The sequence below is a fragment of the Mya arenaria genome, chromosome 5 (assembly GCF_026914265.1).
Source record: "Mya arenaria isolate MELC-2E11 chromosome 5, ASM2691426v1".
In the NCBI taxonomy this organism is placed as follows: Eukaryota; Metazoa; Mollusca; class Bivalvia; order Myida; family Myidae; genus Mya; species Mya arenaria.
Window position 1 is genome coordinate 61,890,593 of NC_069126.1, and position 14,035 is coordinate 61,904,627.

At 36.7% G+C, this 14,035-nt stretch overlaps 1 protein-coding gene across 1 annotated transcript; it reads left to right on the plus strand.

Annotated features, from left to right (window-relative positions):
• The first annotated feature begins 8,098 nt into the window (after positions 1-8,098).
• LOC128236289 (protein quiver-like) lies at positions 8,099-13,228 on the plus strand. Its single transcript, XM_052951177.1, has 3 exons — positions 8,099-8,257; positions 12,171-12,320; positions 12,707-13,228. Exons 1-3 carry the CDS (start codon positions 8,200-8,202, stop codon positions 12,886-12,888), a joined length of 390 nt encoding a protein of 129 aa, XP_052807137.1. The 5' UTR covers positions 8,099-8,199; the 3' UTR covers positions 12,889-13,228.
• The last annotated feature ends 807 nt before the right edge of the window (positions 13,229-14,035 follow it).

Genomic DNA, 14,035 nt, shown 5'->3' on the forward strand with positions numbered 1-14,035 from the left:
CTTGTGTGCTTTAATTAGTACTGTACAGTACCTTACACCCACCAACCCCTTAAAACTATCCAAGTGAATATTTTATGTCAATAGGGTAATAAAGAAATTATGCATACATTATACAAAACAAACACCATTTTAAACAAAAACTAGCCAACTTTTCCATGACGGGGGATCCTAAAAAACCCAATTGACATATGTACAGCCTATTATGTGGGTTTGTCCCTCAAGTGCACCACCTCTTATATGAAATGTTGGATCCATCATGCCACCTCTTACATGAAATGTTGGATCCACCATGCCACCTCTTACATGAAATGTTGGATCCATCATGCCACCTCTTGCATGAAATGTTGGATCCATCATGCCACCTCTTACATGAAATGCTGGATCCATCATGCCACCTCTTACATGAAATGTTGGATCCATCATGCCACCTCTTACATGAAATGTTGGATCCATCATGGACCTTTTTAGAATACCGAAGACACACATTTGGCTGGAGGACACAAAGCCAGAGAAGTGGGTTTTCGCCGGACACTTAATAGTGGCAGGATTGCAATTGAAAGTGCTTGAGAGCATGTAAACGTGGGTGGTGCGATAAGAAAAGATTACAGGTTATAACATATCTTCAGTATATTTGCTCACCCATAGTATCTTTGGCGCTCTACGATCCACCGGCGGATACTTACTATATCTATTGCCAATCTTATCGTTGATTCTACCACAATTTATCGTTGAACATCTATTGTTATTATATTAATATTATTCAAGTTCTGTTACATTCGGAACTCCTCGGCCATTTTCTTAGAAGAACCTCGGATGTATGCCTGTACATCAGTTGAAGTAGTTCGTAAAATTTTGAATTTTATCATTAATTAAATGTAGTGTTTTAGCTTGTATTTATTGATCTAAATTAAAAATGATTGCCAGTGAAGTGTATTATTGCAAACATAATTGAGATTACAAAGAGTTAAGTCATTACGTTTAACTGCTTAATTAAATACATACGCGGTCTACTTGCAGCGGACTTACACATACCAATTTTCGGAGTATGTAAACCGTTCAAATACATCCGAGGTTGTTTTCGATAAAAATGGCCGAGGAGCTCCGAACGGTTCTATTAACACGGGACCTTATTTTTTAATGCGTTGGGTGCCAATGAGTGGAAAATGTGTAACAAGGCGACCTTTTGTCATTTAGAATATGTCAGATACGAATTAGAGAACTATCAACGCATAGCAAATGTTGTGGCTTCAATGATTGCCCGTCGTGTGATTTAGACAGCCCACTTGTATATTCAACACAGTCAATGTTGAAATACAATAAAACAAACTTCCCTGAGGAGGAAGTACAACCATTATAAGATAAAAAAATAAATATTGTTGGTACTCGCATCATAACTTAAATTAATCAATTAAAATCACATAACATAAAACACATGTTTCCTTCTCCTTTAGCCAGGGAATGGTAAATACGTTTTCGAATAAATCTCCCTTGAAAAGATTATTCACAAAATTTAATACGTGTTCATTTTTTTCGTGTATCTACATACGGGATTACTTTTCTCCAATCCGGTTTTGTTCCTAATGTTCGTCAGTTAATCAGCTGTCCTTTCTCTACCATGCATTCTGTCCGGCTCTTGACGAAGGAAAAGAGGTTAGAGTTATATTTAGTGACATTTCAACGGATTTTGACAAGGTATGGCACAATAGTCTTACACCCCCATATAACTCGAATCAAAATACATTCTGGTTCTCTTCTTCGTTGGTTTTCAAATTACTTATATAACCGTTCCAAAAGAGTTGTTATTAATGGCTCTGAATCAACTCTATTGAAATTCGAAGCTGGTGTTCCACAAGGATCAATCCTCGGCCATTATAATATATTGTTTTCATTTACAAAATTGTTCTAGAAAATCAGTCAGCACTACGTCTCTTCGCGGACAATACTAGTTTATATACCATTGTCGACGATCCTGCTACGAAATAGTATAGACAAGAGGTTCAGGTTATATGACAAATAATGAACATATAATCAATTACACGCACGCTCAGGCAGACGTACACACAAACACGCGCACGCACGCGCACGCACACACGCTAGCGTGCACGCACACACACACACACGCACACACGCACGCACGAACGCACGAACGCACGCACGCACGCACACGCACGCGCACACACGCACGCGCACACACATACGCGCATACATGTAGAAGAAAAGGGCCATAACATATGGGTGGTAAAATTTGAAACAGATTGAAAAAAAATGAAAATTATGACAACTTACTTTAGGCCACACCAAATTGATATTTCGTTCCGCGGATTTACCGCTCCTAATTTTTTGAAAATGTAAAAAAAATATTTCTATTTTTTGATGTGCGCCCGCACCTCCATTTTGATCGCCAATCAGATTTTTTTCAGGTAATAATATATTAAAAGGCTAAAAATAATCAAGTATAATTTTTCTACGCTAGTTTTCTTGTTTTTGTAAAGGGAAGTTACCGATGCGTAGCGTTTTTATACTGTATATCGATCGGTTTAGCATGGGTTCAATAAATTCAATCAAAATGGCCGCTTCCGGTATAAACAATATTGTTCGAGGTTTGGAAATTAAATCTTATTTTTGACAATAAATATGTTTTGAGCATGCTTGAAGTCATTGTTGATCGTCTCATACGATAAGGATCATTATTTAAAACAATCATTATGCAATAAAGCATGTGTATCTGGTAGCGCATGAATTACCTTCACAATCTTGATTCACGTGGTAAAATATTAATGCGCTGCATTGAAAAATATTCGTTGTTTAATATTGTGACTTCCAAATCATGCTGTGGTGAACTGTATAGCAATGTACCATATAACTCTAGTCGAGAAACACTTATCGATCATGTTATTGTTAATTGCTGTGACAATGTTAAATCTTGTGCAATAGTTGAAGATACAAAGTTTGTTAATGTATCATCTCACCGTCCTATTGTATTTTGTTTAGAATTTAACGTAGCATATAACAGGCCGCCCCCAACAAATAAAGTCATTATAAACTGGCAGAACGTGAAGACTACGGATCTAGAAAAGTATACAGCGTACCTAGAGAGCAGTGAAATCATAAATCTCGCCATGGACTTTATCATAAAGGACACACAAGATATAGATTTACTCTATGAAGCTATTGTTTTAATTTTGAATTTAGCAACTGATCAGTGTATACCTCGTGTGAAATATAAGCCATTTATCAAACCGTATTGGAACGATGAATTGACATCACTCCACGAAGACATGAGGCACAACCGAGACATATGGGATAATGCGGGCCGACCTCGCGCTGGAAGTGACCTGCATTATGTGAACTACAAAATCTCTAAAGCTAATTTCAGACGTACACACAGAAAAGCAGTCGATGAGTTTTTAAAACAGCAAGAATCAAATATTGACAGAGCAGCCGCATTAGACAATAACGAATTCTGGCGCCTTATTAAACGCAGACATACACCTACCACGGAACACAAAAGCTTTGAGATGAAATTTAGCGATAAAACAGTGTCAGACCCTGTAGACATAATTAATGGTTGGGAAAATTATTTCACGGAACTATACTCGAAAAGTCAAAACATACATTTCGATGAAACATATGAACGTGAAGTTATATCCGACTATAACGCGGTTGAACAAAAAGTCAAATCAAAGACCGGTATTGTGTACACTGTCAAAGATAAGGATGTAGAAACAGCATTAAAAACATGCAAGAAGCGAAAAGCGTGCGGCTTTGACAAAATATATTATGAAAATATAATGCACGGCGGAGCCAAACTCATCAAAGTATTAACGATGTTATTTAACGGCATGCTACGTCTCTCTCACACACCTATAGACATGAAACGTGGATTAATAATTACAGTTTATAAAGGTGGAAATAAGCCGAAACATGACCCTAATAGTTATAGGGCTATCTCATTGTGCTCGAATATATTGAAATTATACGAGAAGGTCATACTAGATCTAATAAAAACTGACGGCAGTATAAAACTAAATCCAGAGCAAGGAGGCTTTCAACGTAATTTTAACTGTGTAATGACGTCACTTATGCTTCGCGAGTGTATTTCGTTTGCAGCAGAACAAGGATCTCGCCTATATGCCTGTTTTCTCGATGCCAAACAGGCCTTCGACCATGCCTGGATCGAACTGCTCCTCTTGAAGTTATATAGAACGGGAATAGATATTACGCTTTTTAAAGCAGTGTCATCGTTTTACACAGACTGTTACAGCCGTGTCCTTTCTAATGGCTATGCGTCAAATTGGATCCCTATCCAACAAGGGACCCGCCAGGGCCAATGCAGTAGCCCGATTATGTATCTGCTATTCATCAATGACCTTATGAACAAAATAGAGAAAAGCGAAAACTTTTAGTATTTACAACATAAAATGTGGGTGTCCAACTTCAGCAGACGACATGGTGATCCTCTCTTATACCAAATCCGGCCTTGACAAACTTATTGAAATGTGTTATATAAACTCATGTGAAGAGCAATATTACTACAATAACTCCAAATGTAAAGTTGTAGTTTTCAATGATAAGCCACATGAACGTAACAGACAGTGGAAGCTCTGCAATAGTTGCATTGAAGAAGATAAGATATATACGCATCTTGGAATACCTTGCGAACAGCATCTATCATTAAATACTAATATATCAGACAGCTGCGATAAACTTCGTAAAACGTTTTACAGCTCCGTCGCATGTCGAGGCCAAAACACACTGAATCCTTTGACTAACAAACGGATATATGAATCATGCGTATTGTCCCGTGCACTTTATGGGACTGAACTCTGGTCAGAAGTCACCGTGACACAGTTACTTCCCCTAGAGACACTTCATCGTCAATGTATAAAGATGATACAGTCGGCTCCTAAACACGCCAGAACGGATGTAGTATTCAGCACATTAAAAGTGTACCCCATTATGAATCTCATTGATAAGCGCAAATTACTACTGCTTGGCCAATTATGCCGCCTCGATGAAAAATACACAGTCAAACAAATATTCGTAAACAGACTGCTTTCCTGTAAAATGTTCCCGATGAAAGCAACAGGCTTCATACCCGATATATTGTCGATATTAGGCAAATACAACCTGACAGAACTTATAAACACTTACATCCAATCCGGACATTTCCCCAATGCGAATGCGTGGAAACGAACTGTTAAAGTCGCCATACAAACTACGATAGAGGACGAATGGAAGAAGCGTTTATCAACAGACAAAGACTTGGTTCTATTTAGTCAAGTACATAACACATACGACATACTGGGCAGTTGCCTAATTCCGGATCAATTTTGAAGTTTTCTTAAAATATTGTCATAATTACTGAACATAAGTGCATGAAATTTTAATAGAAAAATGCTGGGTACTATATCAACCAAAATGGAAAAAGAATGAAAGAAAAAACAATTTACTATAATATAATATTCAGTACGAAATAAGGGCATAAACGACGTCCAAAAACCTGCATTCAGTGCCTAAATATTCGGATTTTTTCAAAGAACAAAGTAAACATTATCAAGTCAATAAACAAATATTTAAATGCTACTTAAATGAACATCATGTATTAAATGTTTAACCTGTATATAAATTTTATACTTCTCTGAAGTATTTGTATGTGTATTTTCGGCGTATCCGAACTACTAATTTGTCCAAATTTGCATAATTTTGAAAGTACGAATCTGCTTCATTTTTGCTTCATTTTCATATCAAATGCTGCACAACACAAAACAATGATATCATCAATTTATTTTCTTTATATGTAATTGGCATTGTATTTCGTGATTGACGATAAGCCATAAACATCGTATAGTAGGTCTAGTGTTTAAAGATAACCCTGTCGAACCTCAATATAAAAGCTCGCGCTGTGTGACGTCATCCCCCACGTGACTTAATATTGACATTTAGGGAAGCGAAAGTTAAGAGGTATTTATTTTGGGGTTATCCTCGAATAGCTGCACTTTTGTGTTGTTTCTGTTGCTATGGAGGTCAGTTGCGTAGACTGTGATCATTCTATATTGATCACGGTCGCCGAAACGCTTTTTAAACGATTTCCGAATATTTAGGCAAATCCGGAATTAGGCAACTGCCCAGTATGCAACTTTTGGCATTTCAGCTCGCTAAATCCGTCATATAATGGGAGTTGCTCAAGAGCCTATAACTTAATGTGCAAACACTTCGAGCGACGCTATGATAGGATATGTTCGGGGTGCGGTCTTGTCTACTCATCATTTGCATTACATGTTATACTTTTTTGCCAATGTCATATAAAAATACGCACATGTTTATGGTTATATTTGGCAAAAGTGTTAGGTAATTGTCGATTCACACAGTTTTGTGCATTTGAACCTGAAGATCAGGTCATCTCGTTGTTCAATGGTTTGGTTGTCTTTGACTTAGATGATCACGTCCGTCTATGTTGTTTCAAGTATATACTTCGAACACTGTATAAGATGAATGCTTACTAAACACATTTAATTGAGTACATGATTTGTAACTCTAATTAATTGCAGTACTGTTTATAATCTATTTGCAATATAGACTTTATTTTATATAGCCTGTATATTAGAATCGATTTAAGTATGTGTATATATATATTTGGATATAGTTAGGTATATTTGATTGTAATTATTGCTCACTATTTACATATAATGTACATGTATGCTCTTCTTATAGGAGGAAATAAAGAATATATATTTTAACTCGAGCATGAGTCATTGTTTGGTCCAAATTGATGTAGCAAGCTCATTTTTGATCAAATCTGACAAAGCAACAGTTTTGAACAAATATCTTTTCACAAATAACGATATAAACACTGGTCTGGATATACCTCAATATAAGTAAGCCTAAGTTTATCACCTTATTTTTTTTTTATTTGCAACATAATCCTGGATTGTAATGCACTTGTCAATTTTAACCACTGCCCCGCCCACCCCTCACCCTTGTTCCCGTGGTATACTGGGTACAGCAGAGGCAATGGGCTGTGTTTTTACCTTTCAGGTGGCCCCACAGTGCCTAGTGAATGTGGTTTTGTCTTCATATTGAAAATAGTCGGGAATGGGCCTCACATAGGTATTCGTGGTTGCGGGGCCATTTGGCAGGGCTTTTACCAGCAGTGTGTCCCTGCAGGTCGGGTATTTTACCCGGGTTTTGAGAGACCGGAAGTCAAAGTCCCCGCTATTCCGGACTTAGGGGGGGGGGGGGGGCATATACAATTGGCTGGTGCATAAAAATATCTAAATAACCAAAAAAGTACTCTGAAAAATACTCTTGTTCTTTTTGTTTTAATAAGCACATGTCATTGCATTTCCTGTGATAATAAAAACAAAATTTAGTCTATGTTATATGGAGTCTGATGTTTGATGATGCGAGTGTGTAAGTGATCATTTTTTAGAAATCCAAAATCAATCCTAAGTTATGTCTAAATACAGTTGCATATTATGTTAAACTGATTCAGGTAGATTTAAATAAGTCGTTTACTAAAAGCAGGGTTATATATTATTATAAATGATCGTCATATTAAAGTACGTTTTAATTATATAAGAAATTAGATTTATCCATATTATGTTTGTACTAAACACGGATGAATAAATAGTATGTATTCCGACATTTTCCTAATGTCCATTAGAGGTTCAGTTCAAGATGGCATTAAAATGGGTTTAAGGGCAATTATTTGAACAATCTTTCTCATTTATATTGAATATAAGGAAAAATATATTTTTCGCTCGCTCGCTCCAATTTTTTTGGCAAAAATCCGAGCAACTAAACATTAATAATTTGGTGTGGCCTTATATGAGCTAAAAAGAAAAGTCAAACACAAATAATGTTGTCAGATGTTAAAACTATGAATTTTTTTAATTTCTACTAGACAGTTGGCTGCATTAACTAATATAAATGGACACCAACATCCCAATTTATTCTACTTTATCAAAATAATGACCACATAATTGGTAGCCGAATAATGTTGTGACTCAAACAAGATTAAGCGATCCAAACATAAGTATAAAAATAGTTTTGGGAAGTGGGAGGGCTAATGTGGTCATGTGATAAAAAAGTCAAGAGTAAATAATTGAAGCGACTGTTAATACAGCATTCAGTTTAAATAGACACTCATAGTTGCGCTGGACACTCTCCGATCCGCATACAAATACGAATACAACTATGGCGAACTTTGTGATCGGCTTCGTGGTGCTTGTCGGTTTAGTGACTTTATTTTCGGGTAAGTGTATATTGCCGATCTTATCATTGATCGTTCGACAATTTAGTGTAAAACATTTATTATTATCGTACTAATCTCCTAAATAAAAACAAAACAAAACTAATTACATACGTAATAATAGTATTAAAACTCTGATAATGGTAAATCGTTCATTTTGATTCAATGTTAAAGATTGTTATAAAGACCTTAGGATATTTTTACGATAGATAATGTCAGTATAAATCAAGTTCTGTAAACATGGTGGGCAACTATTGAAGCCACATTGGTATGCGTTGAAAAAGCTCCAACGCGTATTCTGTTGTTATGTAAAGATTGGAAAAACGAGGCAACCTTTCGTCAATAAAAAACTACAAATATATGAGGGAATTTCTTAAACGTACGGAACCAAAACACTTTTAAGAATCTTTAAAACATATAACTCTAGCAAGTCATGAAAGATCTAGACGATCATATTTCGACTTTTACATTTAACGCAACCCATAGTCAAAACTTCATTCCCCGATTTGATTTTAATGTTACTCGAATACACTTCTGCAAAAGAAAAATAAGATAAATTAAGCCGTAAACGTCCGATTCTACTGGTAGTTTAAAGAGTCGTTGGCGCATTTTCAACGAAAAATACAGTGATAAAATTGACCACAGTGTGTTAAGACAGTCTATTTGTAAATACAACACAGTCAATGCTTTCTAGCACTGGCCCAATCAGCGACGGACTATACAGTAAATAACTTCACTGTGGACGAAGTACGACACATAGAAAATAACTTTCTTTTATTGCCGGCACTCATGTAATTATAACTAAAACAAAACCAATACAAACGAGTCTTTTGTAAATAAGCTTTCAAACCAATCGAGGAATCAAAATGAGGTAAATCATTATCTTGATATTTAAAATAATAAAATAGGAACAAAATTCGTAACGGACACTTTGTTGGCCAATATTTCTGGAACTTTTCTTTTTTTGCATAAAGCGGCTTCCATCTTATCTTGGCATATAGCGACTTCCATCTTCTCTTGGCATATAGCGGCTTTCATCTTCTATTGCCATTTGGCGGCATCCATCTTCTCTTGGCATTTTAGGTTACACACCATCATTGTTATTCCCTATATAATTCAATGTAAAATTGTAATTTTTAGACAACATTTAAAAGCATTTCGAGCGAATGCAGGCTATGATAACCACATATATTCCTAAAGTACAAGCTTTAAATTACCTTTTAAGCCAATAAAAGGGGGGGGGGGTCAAGTTATTCCTAAGAAAAATCACTCCACTTGAAAAACAAATTCTAAAAATTGCATCATCCGCCATGACAGTTCTTCCAAAATGACCTTTCAACTATAGGGCAGCGGTTTATGCTTTAATCTCTACTCTCAATGATAAATCAAGCAAGAATAGATACTTAAGGTTTAAAAGTTTGAGGAATAATGATATTTTTGATTTACAGGGTATTGAGCATGTGAAAACATGTCTATCAATCATAAGAACATTTTTTTATTATTGAGAATTTTCCACACAACGGAAGTACATATGACGTAATGGTGTCGTCATTCCTATAACTAAACCCGTCCCTGCATTTTTTATGAAAAACACTTTCAATTAGTTCTTCATACATAAATACACCCAAAGCTAGCTCAATCTGATAGTCTGTGTCAGGTTTTCCAGTTTCACTGCCTGTCACCCAAGTGCCTGTGCGTCTGTATTTTCTAAGGCATTTTGGCCCAAAATGCCATTCTTTGAGGTTTTTCAACTGAACCTTGACTCAAATGGCATTCTAAGCATCAAACGGGGCAGTTCTACACATCTTTGCACACATTTCAAGTTCTCGCAGTCAAATTTTCACCAAATTTGGACATTTTCATTGCTCGTAAGATTGCAGACGACTCATTTTTAAAAAAAAAATAGGCGAAAGTTGTGAAAACCAGGAAATAGCATATTTTGATCAACCGGACAAGATAAATGCATGTAATGGTGAAAATTTGCCAGAAATAGTGAAATGCAATACATTTCTTACCAAAAATAACACTTTTTAAACAAAGCAGTTTGGTCCCTTTTAGGTTACACACCACCATTGTTATTCCTTATATAATTCAATGTAAAATTGTAATTTTTAGACAACATTTAAAGGCATTTCGAGCGAATGCAGGCTATGATAACCACATATATTCCTAAAGTACAAGCTTTAAATTACCTTTTAAGCCAATAAAAAGGGGGGTCAAGTTATTCCTAAGAAAAATCACTCCACTTGAAAAACAAATTCTAAAAATTGCATCGTCCGCCATGACAGTTCTTCCAAAATGACCTTTCAACTATAGGGCAGCGGTTTATGCTTTAATCTCTACTCTCAATGATAAATCAAGCAAGAATAGATACTTAAGGTTTAAAAGTTTGAGGAATAATGATATTTTTGATTTACAGGGTATTGAGCATGTGAAAACATGTCTATCAATCATAAGAACATTTTTTTATTATTGAGAATTTTCCACACAACGGAAGTACATATGACGTAATGGTGTCGTCATTCCTATAGCGACTTCCATCTTCTCTTGCCATTAAGCGGCACCCATCTTCTCTTGGCATATAGCGGCTTCCATCTTATCTTGGCATATAGTGGCTTCCATCTTTTCTTGGCATATAGCGCATTCCATCTCCTCTTGACATGTAGTGGCTTTCATCTTCTCTTTGCATATAGCGGCTTCCATCTTCTCTTGGAATATAGCAGCTTCCATCTTCTCTTGGCATATAGCAGCTTGCGTCTTCTCTCGACATATAGCGAATTACATCTCCTCTTGACATACAGCGGCTTCAATCTTTTCTGGCATCTACCACCTTCTATCTTCTTGGCATATAGCGGCTGCCCATCTTCTCTCGACATATAGCGATTTTCAATGTTTCTTGGCAAATAGCGGCTTCTATTTTATCTTGACATATAGCGGCTTCCATCTCCTCATGACATATATCGGCTGCCATCTTCTCTTGGCATATGGCGACTTCCATCTTCTTTTGGCATATAGCGGCTTCCATATCATTTTGGCATTTAGCGGTTTCCATCTTCTCTTGGCATATAGCGGCTTCCATATTCTTTTGGCATATAGCGGTTTCCATCATTCTAGATATATTGGAGCTTCCAGCTTCTCTTGACATATAGCGATTTCCATTTCTCTTGGCATATGGCAGCTTCCATATTATTTTGATATATGGCGGCGTCCATCTTCTCTTGGCATATAGCGACTTCAATTTTCTCTTGACATATAAGAGGCTTCCATCGTCTCCTGACATGTATCGTCTTCCATCTTTTCTCGGCATAAAGCGGCTTCCGGTTTCTCAGGATAGTATTTTTGTCGGTATATAACTGCGTCCATTTCCTCAGGTTCCTAAGTATTTCTTCTAGGAAAGTCCAAAAGGTATAGGGATGAAAAGTCCTTAATATGTTTTTTGAAAAGTCTAAGGGTTGAATAGTCTTCGTTTTGAGAAAGGGTTGAATAGTATTTGGGTTGAAAATTCCTGCACCCCTACTTTCCCACCCATTCTATGAAAAGCCAAGCCACACACCCATCCAAAACCACCAATACACTAACACTCCCACAATTCCACCCGAACCCCCCCCCCCCCCACCCCAATAAAAAACACTCATTCAGCCTCTCACCCACCAAAACACCAAGGCCAAACAACCCCACCGGCACCCCACCGATCCACCGGAAACCCAACCACCCACCCCAATACACACCCACACCTATGTACCTACCTACCTTCCTACCTACGTACGTACGTACCTACCTACCTACCTACCTACCTACCTACCTACCTACCTACCTACCTACCTACCCTGCCTGCCTTCCTAGCTACCTTGTATATTTATTTATTTGTATGATCATAAATGTATACTCTTTTTTAACAACTGGTCTATATTTTCAGTGGACGAGGTGTTTGCTGTCAAATGCTACAGTTGCAACTCCCTTACAAAGTCAGGGTGCAAGGATCCCTTTAAAAAGGACGGCATTGACGAATTGGAATGCCCCTCGGGATGCATGAAAGTTGGCGGAAAAGACGACAAAGGAAACCAAGGTTGCTCACTGAACTCACCAAATTAGGACAACACTGAATAGAAATAGTAGACAGTAAAATGGGTATTATAGAATTTAAATATGGCGTTTGTTATTTTACGGCGTAGCTGTTTGTTGAATCTTTTTAATTGGGGTGCTTATGATATACTTATGGTGTCATGTGTATGTAGTATCACAAGAAATTGTACGGTTTTGGGAAAATAAAAAATATGAAGTCAAACCCAGACAATGTTAATGTATACAATAATACCTTTTCCTTTTCTGGCGGTCAAATTCTAAGCAAATTTATTCCCAGCTTCACGCACGCACACACGTACGAATGTACGGCGATTTGGCGGTTTGTGGGACATTTTGCCACCTCTTTTTATTTTGCTATACCCATTTCAGTGATTTCGAGATCCTGTTCGCCAATGAAGAGTAACAAATGTGAGGAACAGACCGTGGCAGGCATCAAAGGCACTGTGTGTTTTTGTGAAAAGGCTCTCTGCAACTCCGCTGAACGCCACTTCAGACCATGGGTAATGGTAGCCGGCGTCGCCAGCATCATTGCCGTTCTGCGCGTGTTTTAATTCTGGTTCCTCCTTGGGGCTATTTCCTGTAACAAATAATAACGTGTCAATCACCAAGAATCTTCTATATGCTATATGTTTCCTATTGTTATTTACATTTATAGGAGTGATTTCAAACTAAATAAGAAGTTTCAAAAAAATACTATTGTGATTCGTAGTTTTAAATGTATGTTTCTGATTCGTTTATGTACATTTTTTAAGAAGTTATGTCTGATCAAATGTCAATGTCATCCTACATTATTTTACCTTATGTCTAATCAACGAATGCTGTTTAACAAATTACCATAATGCTATATGGGCCTTAAGAAATTTCTTGCAATTAAACATTTTTTCGCTCAAACTGTTTTGTCATTACTTCAGTGTTTTACTTCAGTGCATTTCAACAACTGGTTTGTTCTTTTATTTTTTTAAATTTAATAATATTTTATTGCATGAGAACACATTTCACAATGACAATATCAATACAAATTTCAACACAATATTTAGACCGACATTCTTAAATCAAGCATGCAAAGGTATTATACCACGAGTTATGTCAACATCAGTTACGGCCCTCTCCCGAAACGCCACATTCTATACCAAGCAAAGGTGTTTTATAAGCAATGTATATTGCATTGTTTATTGGAAAAATATGATACTTCAGTAGACGTTGTAGAGAAAGACGTGTGAGAGAAAGAGAGATCAAGAGAACATGAGCTCCTGATACCGATTGTTAACTTAGCTAAAACGTTGGGCAGTCTTAATAAAACATTGAACTTCACTTAAGATAAGGACGTTGTTTTCTTCTGAAAGGTTGTTAAAACCAAATAGCAGTTTATCTGTACTGAGCGGATGGAATTTTCGAGTCTTTCTGAAAAGATTTAATCGCTGGTCGGCGAATAGAGAACACCGAAATAAGAAATGTTCAGCATCTTCTTCTACATTGCAATGAATACATAGTGGAGAGTCTCGAAGGTGGTTGTTGAACAAGTCGGAATTTAGGTCACTGCAAAAGTTTCTAAGTCGCGCATGATATACCGAGAAGCGACGTTTTCCACGAGTATAATAAGATGGGATTGGGGTTTGTTTAAATCTATCTTTTAACTGACGCTTAAACATAGAGAATTGGTGAGTGTCTTGTTTCTATATCTAGTGAATTCCAAAATGA